We start from the raw sequence: 20,611 nt of genomic DNA, 5'->3' as shown, positions 1-20,611 counted from the left end.
ATCTAAAAGGTCTCCCCTCAACCTCCAGTGTTCCAGAGAAAACAATTCAAGTTTGTTCAACATCTTCTCTAATCCAGGCATCATTTTGGTAAACCTCTTCTGTACTCTCCCCAAAGCCTCCTCATCCTTCATGGAAGGGAAATGAGTGCCAGAAATGTACACAATACTCAAAATGCAGCCTAACCAAAGTCTTGTGTAGCTGCATCATGACTTCCTGACACTACTGCTCCATGTCCTGAGCAACGAGTGCATGCACACCATACGCCGCCTTTACCACTCTTACTCAGCAGGTCAGGCAGCATTTGGGGAGGGAATTGGACCATCTTCTGACCGATGGGTCCCGACCCAAAACAGATTGACCGATCACCTGAAGATGGGTCCCAGTCCAAAATGCCATCTGTCCATTTCCCTCTACAAGTGGTGCATGACTCGCTGAGTTCCTCCAGCACTTTGTGTTTTGCTTAGGATTCCTGCATCTGCAATTCATTGTGTGTGTGTGTGTGTTCACTGGGCTTGGGCTCGGAGCAGTTACTCACGTTATGAAAGGTCCTACTATAAACAATAGACAATAGGCACAGGAGTAGGCCATTCTGCCCTTCGGGCCAGCACCGCCATTCTATGTGATCATGGCTGATCATCTACAATCAGTACCCCGTTCCTGCCTTCTCTCCATATCTCTTAACTCCGATATCTCTAAGAGCTCTATCTAACTCTCTCTTTGAAGCATCCAGAGAACCAGCCTCTGAGGCAGAGAATTCCACACACTCACAACTCTCTGTGTGAAAATGTTTTTTCTCATCTCCGTTCTAAATGGCTTACCACTTATTCTTAAACTATGGCCCCTGGTTCTGGACTCCCCCAACATTGGGAACGTTTCCTGCCTCTAGCATGTCCAAACCCTTAATTATCTTATATGTTTCAATAAGAACCCCTCTCATCCTTCTAAATTCCAGATTATACAAGCACAGCCGCTCCAATCTATCAACATATGACAGTCCCGCCATCCCGGGAATTAACCTCATGAACCTACGCTGCATTCCCTCAATAGCAAGAATGACCTTCCTCAAGTTTGGAGAACAAAACTGCACACAATACTCCAGGTGTGGTCTCACTTGGGCCCTGTACAACTGCAGGAGGACCTCTTGGCTTCTGTCCTCAACTCCTCTTGTTATGAAGGCCAACCTGCCATTCGCTTTCTTCACTGTCTGCTGTACCTGCATGCTTACTTTCAGTGACTGATGAATAAGGACCCCCAGATTCCGTTGTACTTCCCCTTTTCCCAACTTGACACCATTAAAGGGTGAAAGTTGGAGAGATCTGCCCAGGGGTCTGATGTTTAATTTAGAGATGCAGCGTGGAAACCGCTCACTGAGCCAATGGATGACCCTTTCACACAAGATCCACATGACCCCACTTTCTCATTCACTCTCTACACATGAGGGGCAATTTTACAGAGGCAATCAACCTACAAACCTGTATGTCTTTGGGGTGTGGGAGGAAGCTGGAACACATGGAGGAAACCCACACGGTCAACAGGGAGAACATGCAATTTCCCCACAGACAACATCGAGGTCAGGATCAAACCCCAGTCTCTGGCGCCTATTTCTCCCCTCCACGCACATTCCTTCCTCTGGCTTCACTATTCAAAACCCTTGAAATGAAATGAAATGATTCAATTTATTGTCATTGTCAGTGTACAGTACAGAGACAACGAAATGCATTTTTAGCATCTCCCTTGAAAGGGAGACACAGGGCGTCGCGGTGTGCCCGCGCCTGCCGCCGTAATTACATGAATCCTTTCGTCTCACACCTTCTGACTTTTCATCACTGGCCTTTGTCCAAACATCTAGCTATCAAAAAAATCCCTCAAAAGCACATAAAGTGCTGGAGTAACTCAGCAGGTGAGGCAGCCTCTCTGGAGGTGTAGTTTGGGTCAGGACCCATCATCAGACTCTGAAGAAGGATCTCGACCTGGAACGCCACCTATCCAGAGAAGCAAAGAACTGCGGATGCTGGTTTACGAAAAAAGACACAAATGGCTGGGGTAATTTGGCGCGTTAGTCAACGTTTCTGTTGAACATGGACAGGTGATGTTTCAGGTCGGGACCCTTCACCCTTCTTCAGAGCAATGTTGCAATCCAATTGCTGAAAGATACGACAACTTTCATAATATCAGGGCCATTAAATCATTCTAATGGAATAGGAAAATGTGGATTGAGCAAAGACTGGGTGGAATTCGTGAACACACACTGAACCCTTGTGGCGAGTGCGTTTCCTGCCCAAATTATGCAAGATCCAGTTCCAGTGTAGAAACAGGCCCTGCGGCCCAACTTCCCCACACTACCCAACATGTCCCATCTACACTAGTCGCAAGTTATAGGAGTAGAATTAGGCCATTTGGCCCATCGTGCCCAGTCTGCCATTCAATCATGGCTGATCTCTGCCTCCAAATCCCAATTTTCATTCTCTCCATAAGCCTTGACACCGTTCTAATCAAGAATTTGTCTATCGCTGCCTTTAAAAATATCCATTGACTTGGCCTCCACAGTCTTCTGTGGCAAGGACCCTTTTTGACCCCCTGTAACAGCACTTTCTGTAACACCACTTTCAAGGAAAAATCACAGCATCTTCTGGTTAACAGTGACTGTTTTTCGATATTTCTATAGTAAGCGCACTTCAAAATCGCTGCAATGTCCGTAAAGGGACATCCTAATTTATGAAATGTGCTATATAGCTGCAAGTCTTTGTGAGAAGGAAATCTTGGGTCAAAAGGAGTTCTGGACCGACATTAGGGCAGCCCAGTGAAGCAGCTGGTAGTGCTGCTGTCTCACAGCTCCAGCGACCTGCATTTGATCCTGACCTCTGGTGCTGTCAGTGTGGAGTCTGCAAGTTCTCCCTGTGACCACACGTGTTTCCTCCCACATCCCAAAGACGTGCGGATTTGCAGGTTAATTGGCCTCTGCAACATTGCCCCCAGTGTGTTGGGAGAGGAGGAGGAACTGGGATAACACAGAACTAGTGTGAATGGGTGATCGATGACACAGGCATATGGGTTTGTGGGTATGGATCATGGGCAGGCAGAGGTAATTACTTATATTGGCATCATATTTGGCATAGACATTGTGGGCCGAGGTGCTGCACTGTTCTATGTTTACTCTTCTATATCAAAACGTGTGGCAGAATGGTGACACAGCGGCAGAGTTGCAGCCTTACAGCATCACAGACCCGGGTTCGATCCTGACAACGGGATGCTGTCTGTACAGAGTATGTGCGTTCTCCCTGTGACCTCATGCGTTTTCTCCAAGTGCATTAGGTTTCCTCCGACACTCCAAATGATGTACAGGCTTGCAGGTTAATTCGGCAAGTTGTAAAATTGCCCCTAGTATTTGTAGGATAGTGTACTGGGTGATCGCTTGCCGGCGCGGACCCAGAGGAACAAAGGGCCTGTTTCCATGCTGTACCTCTAAAGTAAAGTATCTAAAATATCTATGTGTAAGAAAGACCTGCAGATGTAGGTTTACATCGAAGGCAAACACAAAATGCTGGAGTAATTCAGCGGGACAGGCAGCATCTCTGGAGAGAAGGAATGGGTGACGTTTTGGGCCGAGACCCTTCTGCAGCCTGATGTCAGGGGAGTGGGCGGGACAAAGATAGAATGTAGTCGGAGACAGTAAGACTAGTGGGAGAACTGGGAAGGGGGAGGAGAAGAAGAGAGAGGGAAAGCAAGGGCTATTTTAAGTTAGAGAAGACAATGTTCATACCACTAGGGTGTAAACTGCCAATGCGAAATATGAGGTGCTGTTCCTCCAATTTGCCCTGGGCCTCACTGTGACAATGGAGGAGGCCCAGGACAGAAAGGCCAGATTGGGAATGGGAGGGGAATCAGGTAAGTTAAGACGGACTGAGCGGAGGTGTTCAGCGAAATGATCGCCGAGCCTGCGCTTGGTCTCGCCGATGTAGAGAAGTTGTCACCTGGAACAACGGATGCAGTAGATGAGGTTGGTGGAGGTGCAAGTGAAACTCTGCCTCACCTGGAAAGACTGTTTGGGTCCTTGGATGCAGTAGAAGGGGGAGGTAAAGGGACAGGTGTTGTATATCCTGCGGTTGCAGTGGAAAGTACCTGGGGAGGGGATGATTCGGGTGGGAAGGGACGAGTTGACCAGGGAGTTACGGAGGGAAAGGTCTCTGTAGAAAGCAGAACGGGGTGGAGATGGGAAGATATGGCCCGTAGTGGGAGCCTCATCTATAATGGATGAGGGGAACACCCATTTCCTAAAGAATGAGGACATCTCCGATGCCCTGATATGGAACACCTTATCCTGGCGGCGTAGACGGAGGAATTTGGAGTACGGGATAGAGTCTTTACCGGAAGCAGGGTGGGAAGAAATGTAGTCTAGGTAGCTGTGGGAGTCAGTAGGTTTGTAGTAGATGTCGGTCAATAGTCTGTGCATCCAGGTGGATACCTGAAACGTAACTTTTTTTTAACGGAGCCAGGTATAGAGCAAGAGTTTGGGAAACATTTTAAATAGTTTTATCAGACAAAGTAAACTTGTTCGATCTAATGACCTAAAGGGAGATATAGATCAGCCATGATTGAATGGCGGAGTAAACTAGTTGGACCGAATGGCCTAATTTTGTGTTTGATGGCACTGGGCCTGTACTCGTTGGGGTTTAGAAGAATGAGGGGGTACCTCATTGAAGTGTACAGAATAATGAAAGGCTTGGATAGAGTGGATGTGGAGAGGATGTTTCCGCTAGTGGGAGAGGTTAGGTCTAGAGGTTATAGCCTCATAATTAAAGGACGTTGATTTAGGAAGGAGATGAGGAGACATTTCTTTAGTCAGAGGGTGGTGAGTCTGGAATTATTTGCCACAGAAGGCTGTGGGGGCAAAGTCAGTGGATGTATTTAAGGCAGAGATAGATAGATTCTCGATTAGTACGGATGTCAGGTTATGGGGAGAAGGCAGGAGAATGGTGTTGGGAGGGAGAGATGGATCAGCCATGATTGGATGGCGGAGCAGACTTGATGGGCTGAATGGCCTAATTCTACTCCAATCACTTGTGATCTTATGATTCTGCTCTTATCAATTATGACCAGACCTTCCTTTAGTTGCATGCTGTAGAAACGATCGCTCGTTTTATTTGAGTTTCTTTTTTCCAGGACCAGGGCAAGTCTGGCATCAAACAACTCCATCGTCTTGGGCAGCCTGAAGAGGCAGAGCCTGATGCAGAGCTACGGGCCGCTGAGCAGCGGTGGACGAAGTGTTGTCTTGTCTCCGCACCCCTTGCTCCAACTCACGCCGGTGATGAACGTGTGATCCACAGACCCGCTTCCCCAATCAACGCGCATAAAGTACAAGATAAACCTCGGGCCCCGACCTGTGCCTTAAGCTCTGCTTGCTGGGGAATCCCTTCAGCTTTACACAACTTCTAGAATTCAACACGAGTGGCCTTAAAAACATTTCCGTTTGAGTAACGGCAGACAAAAACTACTGTGTATTTTTACAAGTTATAAGATGAAATGTTTGCACAAAGGTACTTCTAAAGTAGTTCAGAATAAATACTTTCCTTCAAACAAAAATTAAATTCGCACCAATCATTTTTTTAAAAATTGGTCGTGCAAATTTGGAATTTTCAGTCTGGATGAGAAATTGAAAGGTTCTTAACTGAGATAGAAACACTCATGGGAAAGTACAGTACAGTGGCGTAGTGGTAGAGCTGCTGCCTCACAGTGCCAGGAGACCCAGGTTTGACCCCGACTGCAGGTGCTTTCTGTGTGGAATTTGTACGTTCTCCCTGTGACCGCGTGGATTTTCCCTGAGTGCTCCAGTTTCCGCCCACATGCCAGAGACGTGCAGGTTTGCAGGTTAATTGGCTCCTGGAAATTTCCCCTAGTGCGTAGGATGGGAAAGTAGTGTGTAAGTGATCGATGGTCGGCATGGGCCAACGAGCCTATTTCCATGCAGTATCTGTGTATGTATGTAGTAACAGGCCCCTTGCCCACAATGATCATGCTGAACATGCTGCCAATATCAACTAATCTGCACATGATCCATTGCCCTCCATTCCTTCATGCATCTATCTGAAAGTCTCTTAAAAGGCACTGACGTATCTGCCTCCACCACCACCCCTGGCAGTGTCTTGCAGACACCCTCTGCATCAGCGGAGGGAAGGACTAGAGATATGGAGTATAAGGTGTAAAAACCACAGATCAAAGCAGACGATGCTTAAGAGTAGAATTGTACATTGTTAGCTGAGGGAAAGGTGACACGAGGCATACAACCAGTAAAATATCAGTAAAATGAATCGGGAGGACAGTGAAACTAGTCGGAGAACTAGGGTGTGGGAGGGACGGAGAGAGGGAAAGCAAGGGTTACTTGAAATTAGATAAATCAATATTCATACCGCTGGGGTGTAAGCTGCCCAAGCAAAATATGAGGTGCTGTTCCTCCAATTTGCATTGGGCCTCACTCTGACAATGGATGAGGCCCAGGACAGAAAGGTCCGTGTGGGAATGGGAGGGGGAGTTAAAAGTATATGGCAACCAGGAGAACGTGTAGGCCAAAGCAGACCGAACGAAGGTGGTCAGCGAAACAATCGACGAGCCTGCGCTTGGTCTCGCCAATATATACAAGTACGAAATGTGTAGGAAGGAACTGCAGATTCCGGTTTACACCGAAGTTAGGCACAAAATGCTGGAGTAACTCACAAGCAGCGTCACTGGGTAGAAGGAATGGGTGATGTTTCAGGTCGAGACCCTTCTTTAGTTTCAGTATGAAGAAGGGTCTCGACCCAAAAGGCCACACATTCCTTCTATGCAGAGATGCTGCCTGTCCCACTGAGTTACTCCAGCATTTTGTGTCTATTACAGGAATGGACAAGACAGGCGGACCGAGCTGCAGGGCAGGGGGGAAATGCGCGGAGGCGGCGGAGAGTGTCTGAGGTGTCTTGAACATAGGTGGGAAGGGATTTAACCAAGGGGGATAGGATGGAGTCAAGGTATGTGGAGATAGGTTTGGTGGGGCAATGGGTCTGCCAGGACAGTCGGGTTTGTGGATTTTGGGGAGAAGGTAAATACGGGGCTGGGGAACGATGAGGTTGGAGGCTCGGTCGGGCAGGGCGTTGATGAAGTCGGTGATGGTGCTCGAGATGGTGGCCTGGTGCTCGTCAGTGGGGTCATGGTCCAGGGGTAAGTAGGAGGAGGTGTCTGAGAGTTGGCGCGTGGCCTCAGCTTTGTCGGCTGGTAGTCTGAAGAAGGGTTTCGGCCCGAAACGTTGTCTATTTCCTTCGCTCCATAGATGATGCTACTGCACCCCCTGAGTTTCTCTAGCTTTTTTGTGTACCTCCGAGCTGCAGTACCGGCGCTGACCCGGGGCGGCGCAGCGATGGGGAAGGGGGGGGCGACGACGACGACTCGCGGACTGAGCTGCAGTACCGGCGCCGGCCAGGGCTGGGCGGGCGGCGGGGTCGCCGGCGGGCGAGCGGACCGGGCCGCTGCCTCCAAAGATCGTAGAGGGACAAGATAGACCACTCCTCGAAAAACGCGTAGTATGACGTGTGTGACCGTCGACGCCATATTGTTAAGCATTTATTGGGCTGTAATGGCGTCCTCAGCTCAGCTCCGCTATCAAGTATTCTAATCGTAAATCTAAACGACCCAACCTGTCATTCTTTAGGTTCCCCAATAAAAAAGAAAGGTGAGAAAATATTTTTATTATTTTCAGTCGATATTCTGTCGTGAAAATGTTATTTTCTGTTCTCCCATCAACGGCCATTGGGAAACATTAGTCGGTACATTAGAAAGTTCTTAGACTTATTTTTAATAGTTCTTTACTCACCACAATAATAAAGACAATTTTAACACTTCTGTACGTTTTTGGTTTTGTTTTGTAAGGGATTAGTCTGCACAATATGGCCCGCGGACACATCAGGTCCAGTGACCAGGAGATTTTTCGAGTCCGAGAATGGGCGGCTGTTACCCATTATATTCCTCGAACATAGGGACATAGCAAACAACACTCACATACATACAAGACATCACAAAGCCCGCCGTGAAGAAGGGTGCAATCAAATATTATATAACTCTGCTCTATCATCTTTGGGTGCAATGGTGGGTCGGGGGATTCGATGGCGGCGGCCGCAATCAAAGATACTAGTGGAGCTCTGTTTTATAATCTTTGGTCGGAATGGGACGGCTGTGCATTATAATGTGCTATCGTTCCACTCTACCTCTCCCCCCTTCTCCCTCTCCCCCTTGTCCCTCTCTCCCCCCTTGTCCCTGTCCCCCTTCTCCCTGTCCCCCCCCCTTTCCCCTTCTCCCTCTCCCCCCCCTTCCCCCCTTCTCCCCTCCTCCCCCTTCTCCCTCTCCCCCCTTCTCCCTCTCTTTCGATCTCTCTCTCCCCTCCTCTCGATCTCTCGCTCCCCTCTCTTCTCTCGATCTCTCTCTCTCTCTCTCTCTCCCCCTCTCTCTTCGCGATCTCCTTCCCTTCCCTCTCTCCCACCCTTCCACCTCTCCCTCCCTTACCTCTTTGTGAGAGTTGGCAGCTCTGCTATGCCTTGGGTCCAAAAGAGGATAGATAGAAAATACTTAATTGTCTTTGTAAGAAGATTTTAATAAGCTCTTCTACATTTAAGGTAAATTGACATATTAGAGGCAAAACACATTTTCAATATACAGGTCTCTCCACACAACTGAAAACAATTGCATTTAAGTGATATATCATCCATTGTTCAGGCAAGTAGCACTAGGTTACAATAAACTTCCTGCATATTCCAGGAATTCATCTCATAAAAATGGGAGAGGCTTAAATGCATTGTAAAATCATAAATCCATGTTGACTTGGACTAATGCTTTTACTGCTATCCAAATGCCCCATTATTACATCTTTAATAATTGACTCCAGCATCTTTCACACCACCAAAGTCAGGCTAACTGGTCTGTAATTCCCCATTTTCTCTCTCGCTCCTTTCTTGAAAAGTGGGATAGCATTAGCTATCCTCCAATCCACAGGAACTGATCGTAAATCTATTGATCGTTGGAAAATAATAGAAACATAGAAATTAGGTGCAGGAGTAGGCCATTCGTCCCTTCGAGCCTGCACCGCCATTCAATATGATCATGGCTGACCATCCAACTCAGTATCCCGTACCTGCCTTCTCTCCATACCCTCTGATCCCCTTAGCCACAAGGGCCACATCTAACTCCCTCTTAAATATAGCCAATGAACTGGCCTCGACTACCCTCTGCGGCAGAGAGTTCCAGAGATTCACCACTCTCTGTGTGAAAAAGGTTCTTCTCATCTCGGTTTTAAAGGATTTCCCCCTTATCCTTAAGCTGTGACCCCTTGTCCTGGACTTCCCCAACATCGGGAGCAATCTTCCTGCATCTAGTCTGTCCAACCCCTTAAGAATTTTGTAAGTTTCTATAAGATCCCCTCTCAATCTCCTAAATTCTAGAGAGTATAAACCAAGTGTATCCAGTCTTTCTTCATAAGACAGTCCTGACATCCCAGGAATCAGTCTGGTGAACCTTCTCTGCACTCCCTCTATGGCAATAATGTCCTTCCTCAGATTTGGAGACCAAAACTGTACGCAATACTCCAGGTGTGGTCTCACCAAGACCCTGTACAACTGCAGTAGAAACTCCCTGCTCCTATACTCAAATCCTTTCGCTATGAAAGCTAACATACCATTCGCTTTCTTCACTGCCTGCTGCACCTGCATGCCTACTTTCAATGACTGGTGTACCATGACACCCAGGTCTCGCTGCATCTCCCCTTTTCCTAGTCGGCCGCCATTTAGATAATAGTCTGCTTTCCTGTTTTTGCCACCAAAATGGATAACCTCACATTTATCCACATTATACTGCATCTGCCAAACATTTGCCCACTCACCCAGCCTATCCAAGTCACCTTGCAGTCTCCTAGCATCCTCCTCACAGCTAACACTGTCCCCCAGCTTAGTGTCATCCGCAAACTTGGAGATATTGCCTTCAATTCCCTCATCCAGATCATTAATATATATTGTAAATAGGTGGGGTCCCAGCACTGAGCCTTGCGGTACCCCACTAGTCACTGCCTGCCTAATGAAGAACTCAACCATATTATGGTCACTCTTGCCCAAGGGGGCAGTACAACAAGATTGCTAACTAACTAACCCTTCCTCATTACTCAATACCCAGTCTAAAATAGCCTGCTCTCTCGTTGGTTCCTCTACATGTTAATCATATGTATAAATATATATGTATGTGTATATATATGCATGTATATGTATATGTGTGTATATATGTATGTATATATATGTTTATATGTGTGTATGTATGCATATAAATGTATCCATATGTATGTGTGTATTTGTATGTGTGGATATGTATGTGTATATGTATGTATGTATGTGTATATATGTGTGTGTATATATGTATGTGTATATATATGTGTGTGTAAATATATATATGCATATATATATTATTACTATATAATTATATATATAATTGCCTTTATGGTTTATGTATATCATCTTACAAGACAAATAAATTAATAGCGATTATTTAAATCAAAGTAGCTTCTGATACATGAGAATAAACTATTATCTCTAACTTGCCTCTCACACACAGACACACATTCATATAAATATATTAAATATATATACGTTAAATTTAATTTTTTGCAGTGTGTGTTAAAGCAATACAATGCAAGGGAAACTACACAAAGGAGGGGTCTGTTCCCGCTACAAGATACTTGAGGATCTTTGCTTTGGATCAAAGATTATAGCGGAGCTCTATAATCTTTGCTTTGAATCACAGCGGGTGGAATACCGGAAGTCGAGTGTCGCTGTAACAAATGGCGGCCGTGACGTTCCGTTGCGTACTACACGTCAGCCCATTGAATTTCGAAGGAGTGGTCTATCTTGTCCCTCTACGATCTTTGGCTGCCTCTATCCGCCCGGCCCCAGCGCTGCTTGGCCGCGTTGAACCTCGTGTCCCCGTGGCGTTGTTGAGAAATGCCGGCGAGACTCAGCTGCCAGCCCGAGGAGCCACAGCCCGCTATGGAGGCGGAGCCCGTGAACCCGAAGATGCACAAGAAGAGCAAGGTGAGAGCGGCTGGGGAGGGGAGGGAAGGAGAGGATATCCCCGGCACAATGTCCGTGGTCCGGGCAGATACGCAGCAGGTCGGGCAGCATCTGTGGAGGGAGATGCAAGCTTCACATTCTGGGTCTCAGACCCTGTCACCATTTATCCACTCAAGAGAGTTTTGGATTGTCGTATGCACCGACCATGAAATTCTTTCTTGCAAAGGATTATCAGGCTGCAAACACAACACACATTAGATAATAAACACAAGATAGACACAGAATGCTGGGTGGGGTAACTCAGCGGGTCAGGCAGCATCAAAAATCAAAGCTCTGCTCTCTGATCTTTGGGCAACATCTCTGGAGAGATGGAATAGGTGACGTTTCGGGTCGAGGCCCATCTTCAGACTTCTCCCCAAAGGGATGCTGCCTGGACTGCTGAGTTACTCCAGCATTTTATGTATGTACTCCAGCATTTTATGTCTATCTGCAGTTCTTTCCTACACAGATAATAAACACATATCCAATAAATTAATGACCCTGTTACAAACCTGTTGTGCCACTGCAGGAACAAATGTCATTGTTTCGTTTCGGTACATCTGACAATTAAACACGCTTAACTCTCTTAGAAACATAGAAATTAGGTGCAGGAGTAGGCCATTCGGCCCTTCGAGCCTGCACCGTCATTCAATATGATCATGGCTGATCATCCAACTCAGTATCCCGTACCTGCCTTCTCTCCATACCCCCTGATCCCCTTAGCCACAAGGGCCACATCTAACTCCCTCTTAAATATAGCCAATGAACTGGCCTCAACTACCCTCTGTGGCAGAGAGTTCCAGAGATTCACCACTCTCTGTGTGAAAAAAGTTCTTCTCATCTCGGTTTTAAAGGATTTCCCCCTTATCCTTAAGCTGTGACCCCTTGTCCTGGACTTCCCTAACATCGGGAACAATCTTCCTGCATCTAGCCTGTCCAACCCCTTAAGAATTTTGTAAGTTTACTCTTAACTCGAGACACTCTTGACAAAACGAACGCAGAATATAAACAAAGTCCTTAGTGCAACCCAAGACAGTTAATCGAACTTATACAAATGATTAGTGTTGTGTAGTGTTATTGCCTGATGGTTGTTGGGAAGAAGATAATCTTTATGTTTATTATGGTCATATGTACCGAGGGTACAGTGAAAAGTTTTGTTTTGTATGCTATGCAAACAGATCAGATATACCATACATGAATGTAATCAGTAACTGGGGTAGCGCAGCGGTAGAGTTGCTACCTTACAGCACCAGTGACCCACGTTCGATCCTTACTATAGGTGCTGTCTGCACGGAGTTTGTCCGTTCTACCAAGTGTTTTTTCCGGGTGCTCCAGTTTCCCTCCACACTTCAAAAACCTACAGGAATGTAGGTTAATTGGCTTCTGTAAATTGTAAATTGTCTCCAGTGTGTAGGATAGTGCTAGTGTACAGGGGTGATGTCCGGTTGGCGGTAAGGTAGAGCCCCTCCTCCAACCTCATCTAATGTATCGGCTGTTCCAGGTGTGGACTCCTTTATATTGGCAATATATACAAGTACATTTCGTACTTGTATATATTGGCGAGACCAAGCGCAGGCCCGGTGATCATTTTGCTGAACACCTCCACTCAATCCGCCTAAACATACCTGATCTCCCGGTTGCTAAACACTTTAACTTCCCATTCCCACACTGACCTGTCTGTTCTGGGCCTCCTCCATTGTCAGAGTGAGTCCTATCGCAAATTGGAGGAACAGCACCTCATATTTCACTTGGGCTGCTTACACTCCAGCGGTATGAACATTGACCTCCAACTTCCCTTGCTCTCCAACCCCTCCCCTTCCCAGTTCTCCGACCATTCCTACTGTCTCTGACTACATTTTATCTCTGTTTGCTTTGTTGTTACCTTCTCCCAACTAACAATCATCTATTCTACATTTCCTTGATCCACGTTCCCTCGTCCTGTTTTCACACCTTACACTTCCTTATCTATACACTTCCTTATCTATGTACCTACCACTCCCCTGACATGTCTGAAGAAGGGTCTTGATACGTCACTCATTCGTTTTCTCCAGAGACGCTGCCTGTCCCGCTGCCTGAGATACTCCAGCATTTTGTGCCTATCTTCGATTTAAACCAGCATCCGCACTTCCTTCCTACACAAGGGTGTTTAATTGTTGTGTATACCGACTATGAAATTGTTTCTTGCTAAACACTGGCTGCAAACACAATACGTTAGATAATAGATAACAAACACAAAGACAATAATTAAAACTTTTAGTTATAATTTGAATTGAAATCAGGGGATATGGGGAGAAGGCAGGAACTGGGTACTGATTGGGGATGATCAGCCATGATCACATTGAATGGCGGTGCTGGCTTGATGGGCCGAATGGCCTACTCCTGCACTTATTGTCTATTGAAACTAAAATTAATTAAAATTAAAACCTGCTGTGCCGCTGCAAGTAAGAATTTCATTGTTCCATTTTGTTTGATATGACAATTAAACACTCTCGTAACTCTTAAACTCATGACAAAACAAATGCAATAAGTCAATAAATTAATGACCCTGTAAAAACGTGTTTACAAAGCTGTTGTGAAGCTGCAAGAAAGAATTTAATTGTTCCGTTTCGGTAGATATGACAATTAAACACACTTGACCCTTAACACTCTTGACAAAACGAGTGCAAAACAAAAACAAAGTCATTAGTACAACCAACACACTCCATCCAAGTTCATTGCACGGGGTCTGTGTTGTGCAGTGTTAGTGCCTGATGGTTGTTGGGAAGAGGAACCTAAACTCTTTAGGTTTTGGTTTATTGTTGTCATATGTACCGAGGTATCATGAGAGCTTTTGATTTGCATACTATCCAAGATGATTGGATATACCATAAATAAATGCAGTCAGTGGCTGTGGTCCAGACAGAGGCTGAAGTGAACTGGGTCTGGATTTTACGGGTGCTGTGCCAGTGATGGGGAATGCAGAAACATAGAAAAGAGGTGCAAGAGTAGGCCATTCGGCCCTTCGAGCCAGCACCGCCATTCAATATGATCATGGCTGATCATCCAGAATCAGTACCCTGTTCCTGCTTTCTCCCCATATCCTTTGATTCCATTAGTACTCGACAGATGTGCCAGAGGATGGCAGGGGATTTGACAGATGTTGAGTGCCAGTGGTGGGGAGGATACTCGACAGATGTTGGGTGCCAGAGGCTGGGGGATATGACAGATGTGCTTGGCAGATGTTGGCTGCCAGTGGAGGGGAGGGGCTCTGACAGATGTTATGCCAGAGGGCGGAAGGCGATTTGACGGACGATGGGTGCCAGTGAAGGGAATGTGGGGAGAGTTGATTGGACTTGGTGGCCCTGTGTGGAGGGGAAGGAGTCGAGGAGTGGATGGAATTGCGGTGTGGGTGAAATGTTGAAGGGATAATGAGTGAGAGGGGCAAGATAGAGCAAGAGAAGGATGGAAATAAGACGCTGAGAGACGTCTTGGGGATATTTGGCACAGCTGGAATTCCCGGGAGTGAACTGCAGAAACAGCCCGGTGTCCTGTGACTCCCAAACACTGCTCCCACGGGGAGCAACAAGAGATCACAGATGATGGAATCTGGAGCTACAAACAAAATGTTGGAGGAATTCATATAGTGAAAGGCTTGGATAGAGTGGATGTGGAAAGGGTGTTTCCACTGGTTGGAAAGTCTAGGATTAGAGGTCATAGCCTCAGAATTAAAGGACGTTCCTTTAGGAAGATGAGGAGGAATTTCTATAGCTAAAGGGTCGTGAATCTGGAATTCACTGCCACAGAAGGCTGTGGAGGCCAAGCCAATGGATGTTTTTAAGGCAGAGATAGATACATTCTTAATCAGTACGAGTGTCAGGGGTTATGGCGAGAAAGCAGGAGAAAGGGGTTGGGATGAAGAGATAGAACAACATTTATTAAATGGCGGAGTAGACTTTATGGGACGAATGCCCTAATTCTGCTCCTATCACTTATGATCTAATGACATAATTCGGCAGATCAGGCAGCTTCTGGGGGTGGAGGGGAGGGAGGGTACACATTTCGGGTCAAATCCCCCGCATCAGAAACAGCATCAGTCTGACTGCAGGGTTTCGACCTGAAACGTAGACCGTTCTTTTCCATCCACAGATTGATTGATTGATTGATTGCAAGATGCAAAGTGAAATTCATTCCCTGTGTTCTTGCAGAAGACAATGGTTCCTCATGAGTGGACTGATGTTTTCCGAGGACAGAAATGCAACCATGATCAGTTCGGGCTTCTCCACGAGGAAAGACGTTGAGCATAACACCAGTGATTTGCTTGATTGAAAAATACAGCGTGGACCTTCTGCCCACAGAGTTCACGCTGCCCATCGATTGCCCATTCACACTAGTTCTCTGTTACCCCCACTTTCGCATCAGCTCCCTACACAGTTTTACTCGGGGTCAGTTTTAACAGAGGCCAATTAACAGACACATAGGCACAAGTGTGTCTATGACGCTGTGGGATATGGGATGGAAAACCAGAGCAGCCGGAGGAAACCCATGGGGAAGTCGGGTCACAGGGAGAAATCGTTTATGCAATGAGGAAAACCACATAGGCAGTGAATCAATCAGGGTATTGAGGCCAGTTCATTGTATATTGACGCTGTTAGATGGGAATGTAGCTAAAGGGAACAGGGGTTATTGGTACAGGAACAGGAACTGGGTCCCTTTGCCCACAATGCCAAGACCAACCTTTATCCGCTTGTACGTCATCCATATCCCTCGATTCCCTGTATATCCATGTGCCTACCTAAAACCCTCTTAAACGCTACTATCGTATCTGCCTCCGCCACTACCCTTGGCAATGCTTTGCAAGCCCCCACCGCCCTCTGTGTAAATAAACTTTGTCCCGCACATCTCCATTAAACATTTCCTTTCTCACCTTACAGCTATGCACTCTGGTGTTGACTGTCTACCCTGTCTATGCCCTGTTTGATATACTTTCATCTGTCCTCCAGAGATGCTGCATGACCCGCTGAATTACTCCAGCACTTTTATTGTAAAAGCCTCAGAATAAAAGGGTGTATCTTGAGAATGGGAATATATCAGAATTTCTTTTGCCAGAGGCTGGAGAACCTGTGGAATTCATTGTGAAAGACGCGTGGGTGGAGGAAAAGTAATTGTGTATTTTGGTAGATGTGGAGATTGGTAGATTCTTGATTATTATTACGGGGAAAAGGCTGGAGAATGGGGTTGAGGGAGAAAGATAGATCAGCCATAATCGAATGGACTCATTGCGACGAATGGCCTAATTCTGCTCCTATCTCTTTTGAACCAACTCCAGCGTCTGCAGTTCCTTGTGTCCCAGCAGGTCCAATGTTAGGGAGCGATGGGGAGTTTCCCGACGGGACTGAGCCGCAGTACCGGCGCCGGCCGGGGCTGGGCGGGCGGCGGGGTCGCCGGCGGGCGAGCGGACCGGGCCGCTGCCTCTTTCCGCCCGGCCCCAGCGCTGCTCGGCCGCGTTAAGCCTCGTGTCCCCGTGGCGTTGTCGAGAAATGCCGGCGAGACTCAGCTGCCAGCCCGAGGAGCCCCAGCCCGCTATGGAGGCGGAGCCCGTGAACCCGAAGATGCACAAGAAGAGCAAGGTGAGGGCGGCTGGGGAGGGGAGGGGGCGCAGGCCCGGTGTGGAGGCGGAAGCCGGGGACTAGGGTGAACGGCGGTCCCGGCAACTTGTCGCATTCCGGGGCCGAGCCGGCCCGTTCACCAGCGGCGAGGGGACACGTCGTCTGTGTAACGTGGCATTGGGAGCGAAGGGAAAGCCCCGGGTGAACATATCCGGCTTGTAGACTCGCAGCCCTTTCATCGCCAGAGAAACTGCTGTCTGTGTGGAGTTTGCATGTTCTCCCCGTGGACCGCGTACGTTTCCACTGAGTGCTCCGGTTTCCTCCCCCCATCCACAAAATATTCGTGTTTGTAGGTTAATTGCCCCTAATGTGTGTAAGAGGTGGATGAGAAAGTATGCGAGGAGTTGCAGGGAACTGGAGACGCTGGCGAGGGTGACTGAATGTGGAGGCGAGCGATTTAAAAGGAGAGAGAACATTTAGAGTGCGACATGGGGAAACATAAGGGTTTCGAGTGTGGAGCGGAAGTATTACAGAGCTTAAAGTAGGAGTGGGCTGAGATCATGTCATAACACGACAATTGTGTTCTGTTTTATGAATCCTCGCGTTGTAGAACATTGTGTTATAAAACGTTTGTGTCAATGGAGAAAAGGGGTCAGTGGTCTTTTATGGCTTTTTAGTGGCTACGAGTTTATTTTTGTTACTGCCATCTGTACTTGCATGAATAGAGAATCATTCCACAAGGTGTCAATAGAAGCAATTTCTTGCTCGTTGTAGTGAAACTGACAGTCCATGTTCATAAAGGACGATGATGTGTGATTGCTGTGGGGAGGTTATTTCCTAAGAGCTTTTTTTTTTTACTTGTCAATTTTCAACCTAATTTTTAAGTGGTTCTTTAGTTCTCACTCAAAATTCTCATTAAAACCGAGTCAAGGGTGTTTTGTTGTCATATGTCCCAGATAGAACAAAAAAAATCCAGATGACAGGGGTGAAATGAGTGTGTGGGCAGGATGGTGTAGGTGTCTGATGATGCTGGCTGCCTTTTTGAGGCAGTGAATCCAGTAAATCCCTTCACTGGTGGGGAAGTCAGAAACGGTAATGGACTGGGCAGTGTTTACAACTTTTTGTAGTCTTCTTTGCTCCTGGGCATTCAATTTGCCAAACCAGGCCGTGATGCAACCAGTCAATATGCTCTCTACTGTACACCTATAGAAGTTCAAGATAATCTTCTCTGGTATTTAAGAAGGACCTGCAGATGCTGGAAAATCGATGCTGCAGATGCTGGAAGAAGGGTTTCGGCCCGAAACATTGCCTATTTCCTTCGCTCCATAGATGCTGCTGCACCCGCTGAGTTCCTCCAGCTTTTTTGTGAATCTTCTCTGGTATACAGAATCTCCGTAATCTTCTCAGGAAGTAGAGGTGTTGATGGGCTTTCTTTATAATTGCATCATTGTGCTGGGTTCAGCCTACCTAGTACAAATAGTATTCCCAAATTTGTCGGTTGAATATAACAATATTCAATTCACGTAGGAAGGAATTGCAGATGCTGGTTTACAACGAAGAACGCCACAAAATGCTGGAGTAACTCAGCAGGTCAAGTACCCCAAACATCACCTATTCCTTTTTTCCAGAGACCCTGCCTGATCCGCTTAGAAGATTGAGGGGGAATCTTATAGAAACTTACAAAATTCTTAAGGGGTTGGACAGGCTAGATGCAGGAAAATTGTTCCCGATGTTGGGGAAGTCCAGAACAAGTGGTCACAGTTTAAGGATAAGGGGGAAGTCTTTTAGGACCAAGATGTGAAAATCACAGAGAGTAGTGAATCTGTGGAATTCTCTGCCACAGAGAGTAGTTAAGGCCAGTTCATTGGCTACATTTAAGAAGGAGTTAGATGTGGCCCTTGTGGCTAAGGGGATCAGGGGGTATGGAGAGAAGGCAGGTACGGGATACTGAGTTGGATGATCAACCATGATCATATTGAATGGCGGTGCAGGCTCGAAGGGGTGAATGGCTTACTCCTGCACCTATTTTCTATGTTTCTATGTTACTCCAGCATTTTGTGTCTCAATATTAAATTTGCGATATGTAAGCATGACTTATAGCAGAACCACTTCTATAAAGGTGTGTGAATTGCTGACACTTTAACCATGACTCTGTTCATTACAGAAAGATAAAGAGAAGAGAAAACACTTGGAAGAGAACATCATTTCTGAAAAAAAGTCTAAGCACAAAGAAAATGGCGTGCTCGATGAGCAGCAGCAGTCATCAGATGAAAGTGACCTGAAGCCCCCCAAAGCAAAAAAACACAAGTCAGCCAAGGATGACAAAGACGGAAAAGCTGAAAGAAAACGCAAACGGGAAGAAAAAAATGGGCTTGTAATAGAATTAAAATCTGAAGCCGTTCCAAGTTCCAGTGATGACTCCAGACAGTGTTCAGAGGGTGAAATTGAGGAGGTGAGCACCCAGTCTATTTCTTGTAGGAAATTAAACTCCGAACTAAACCTGAGCCAAGCTTCAGTATTTTAGTAGTTTTCATTCCCAAACTGGTCCCTCAACAGGCCCTTCGTCCCAACCTACCCACGCCAGCCAACATGTCCCAGCTACATTAATCCCACCTGCTTGCGTTTGGTCCATATCCCCCCCAAAACCTGTACTATTCATGTCTAACTGTTTCAAAAAAAATTGTGATAGCCCCAGCCTCAACTACCTCCTCTGGCAGCTTGTTCCATACACCCACCACCCTTTGTGTGAAAAAAGTTACTCCTCAGATTCCTATTAAATCTTTTCCCCTTCACCTTAAACCCATATCCTCTGGTCCTCAATTCACCGATTCCTGGCAAGAGACTCTGAGCAGCTACCCGATCTATTCCTCTCATGATTTTGTACACCTCCATAAGATCACCCCTCATCCTCCTGCGCTCCAAGGAATAGAGACCCAGCCTGCTCAACCTTTCCCTATAGTTCAGACGCTCTAGTCTTGGCAACATCCTTGTAAAACTTCTCTGTACCCTTTCCAACTTGACAACATCTTTCCTATAACATGGTGGCCAGAACTGAACACAATACTATAACTGCGGCCTCACCAACATCTTATATAACTGCAACATGATCTCCCAACTTCAATACTCTGACTGATGAAGGCCTTTTTGACCACTCTAACTACTTGTGACGCCACTTTCTAGGAATCATGCACCTGCACTCCTAGATACCTCTTCTACAACACTCCCCAGAGCCCTACCATTCACTGTGTAGGTTCTGCCTATGTTAGACATCCCAAAATGCAACACCGCACAATGTCCTCAATGAATCATTTTGCATTAAAACAGGTTCCCCCAGGAGTCCCTGAAGAAGGGTCCCGACCAGAAGCGCCAGTTGTCCATGTTCTCCAGAGATGCTGTGTGACCCGATGAATTACACCAGCACTTTGTGTCCCCCACGAGTCTAAGCTGCCCATCAAGTATACTCGGGATATATGGCACGGTGGCGCAGCGGTAGAGTTGAGGCCTTGCAGTGTTTACAGCGCCAGAGACCCTGGTTCGATCCCGACTAGGGATGCTCGTCTGAATAGAGTTTGTACCTTCTCCCTGTGATCTCATTCCAAAGATGGTACAGGTTTGTAGGTTGATTGGCTTGGTATAAAATTGTCCCCTGTGTGTGTAGGGTAGTGTTAATGTGCTGGGATCGCTGGTCGGTGCGTACTCGGTGGGCCAAAGAGCCTGTTTCCATGCTGTGTCTTTAAACTAAACTAAATTTATTAGTACTTCCCTTACTGTGCCTTGCTATTTCTCGCTTCATCTCCCATCACCTTAGTCACCTTGTTCTTTTCTCCTCCTCTGTACTCTCATCTCCCATCTCTATTTCCCATTTGTCCCCCACCCCTCTGCCCTCCCATACATACATACATACACACACACACGTCCAT

At 46.7% G+C, this 20,611-nt stretch overlaps 2 protein-coding genes across 4 annotated transcripts in view; both read left to right on the top strand.

The window, feature by feature from the left end:
• stox1 (storkhead box 1) overlaps positions 1-5,459 on the top strand; it is a 36,027-nt gene extending 30,568 nt beyond the window's left edge. For both annotated transcript variants that reach the window (XM_055647324.1, XM_055647325.1), the window contains exon 4: positions 5,162-5,459. In XM_055647324.1, the coding sequence (XP_055503299.1) occupies positions 5,162-5,318 (157 nt within the window). In that variant the 3' untranslated portion in view covers positions 5,319-5,459. The remainder of the gene's footprint in view (positions 1-5,161) is intronic.
• A 5,493-nt stretch (positions 5,460-10,952) lies between these two features.
• Positions 10,953-20,611, top strand: part of ddx21 (DEAD (Asp-Glu-Ala-Asp) box helicase 21) — a 30,025-nt gene continuing 20,366 nt past the window's right edge. Inside the window, exons 1-2 of one of the 2 annotated variants that reach the window (XM_055647313.1) lie at positions 10,953-11,088; positions 18,856-19,143. In XM_055647313.1, coding sequence (XP_055503288.1) covers positions 10,999-11,088; positions 18,856-19,143 — 378 coding nt within the window. In that variant the 5' untranslated portion in view covers positions 10,953-10,998. Of the gene's footprint in view, positions 11,089-16,532; positions 16,713-18,855; positions 19,144-20,611 lie in introns of those variants that run through there. The other variant, XM_055647312.1, reaches the window with a different exon arrangement.

This window comes from Leucoraja erinacea, chromosome 15 (assembly GCF_028641065.1).
Source record: "Leucoraja erinacea ecotype New England chromosome 15, Leri_hhj_1, whole genome shotgun sequence".
In the NCBI taxonomy this organism is placed as follows: domain Eukaryota; kingdom Metazoa; phylum Chordata; class Chondrichthyes; order Rajiformes; family Rajidae; genus Leucoraja; species Leucoraja erinaceus.
The sequence above is the reverse complement of the archived record's forward strand: the minus strand, read 5'-3'. Positions and strand labels throughout refer to the sequence as shown.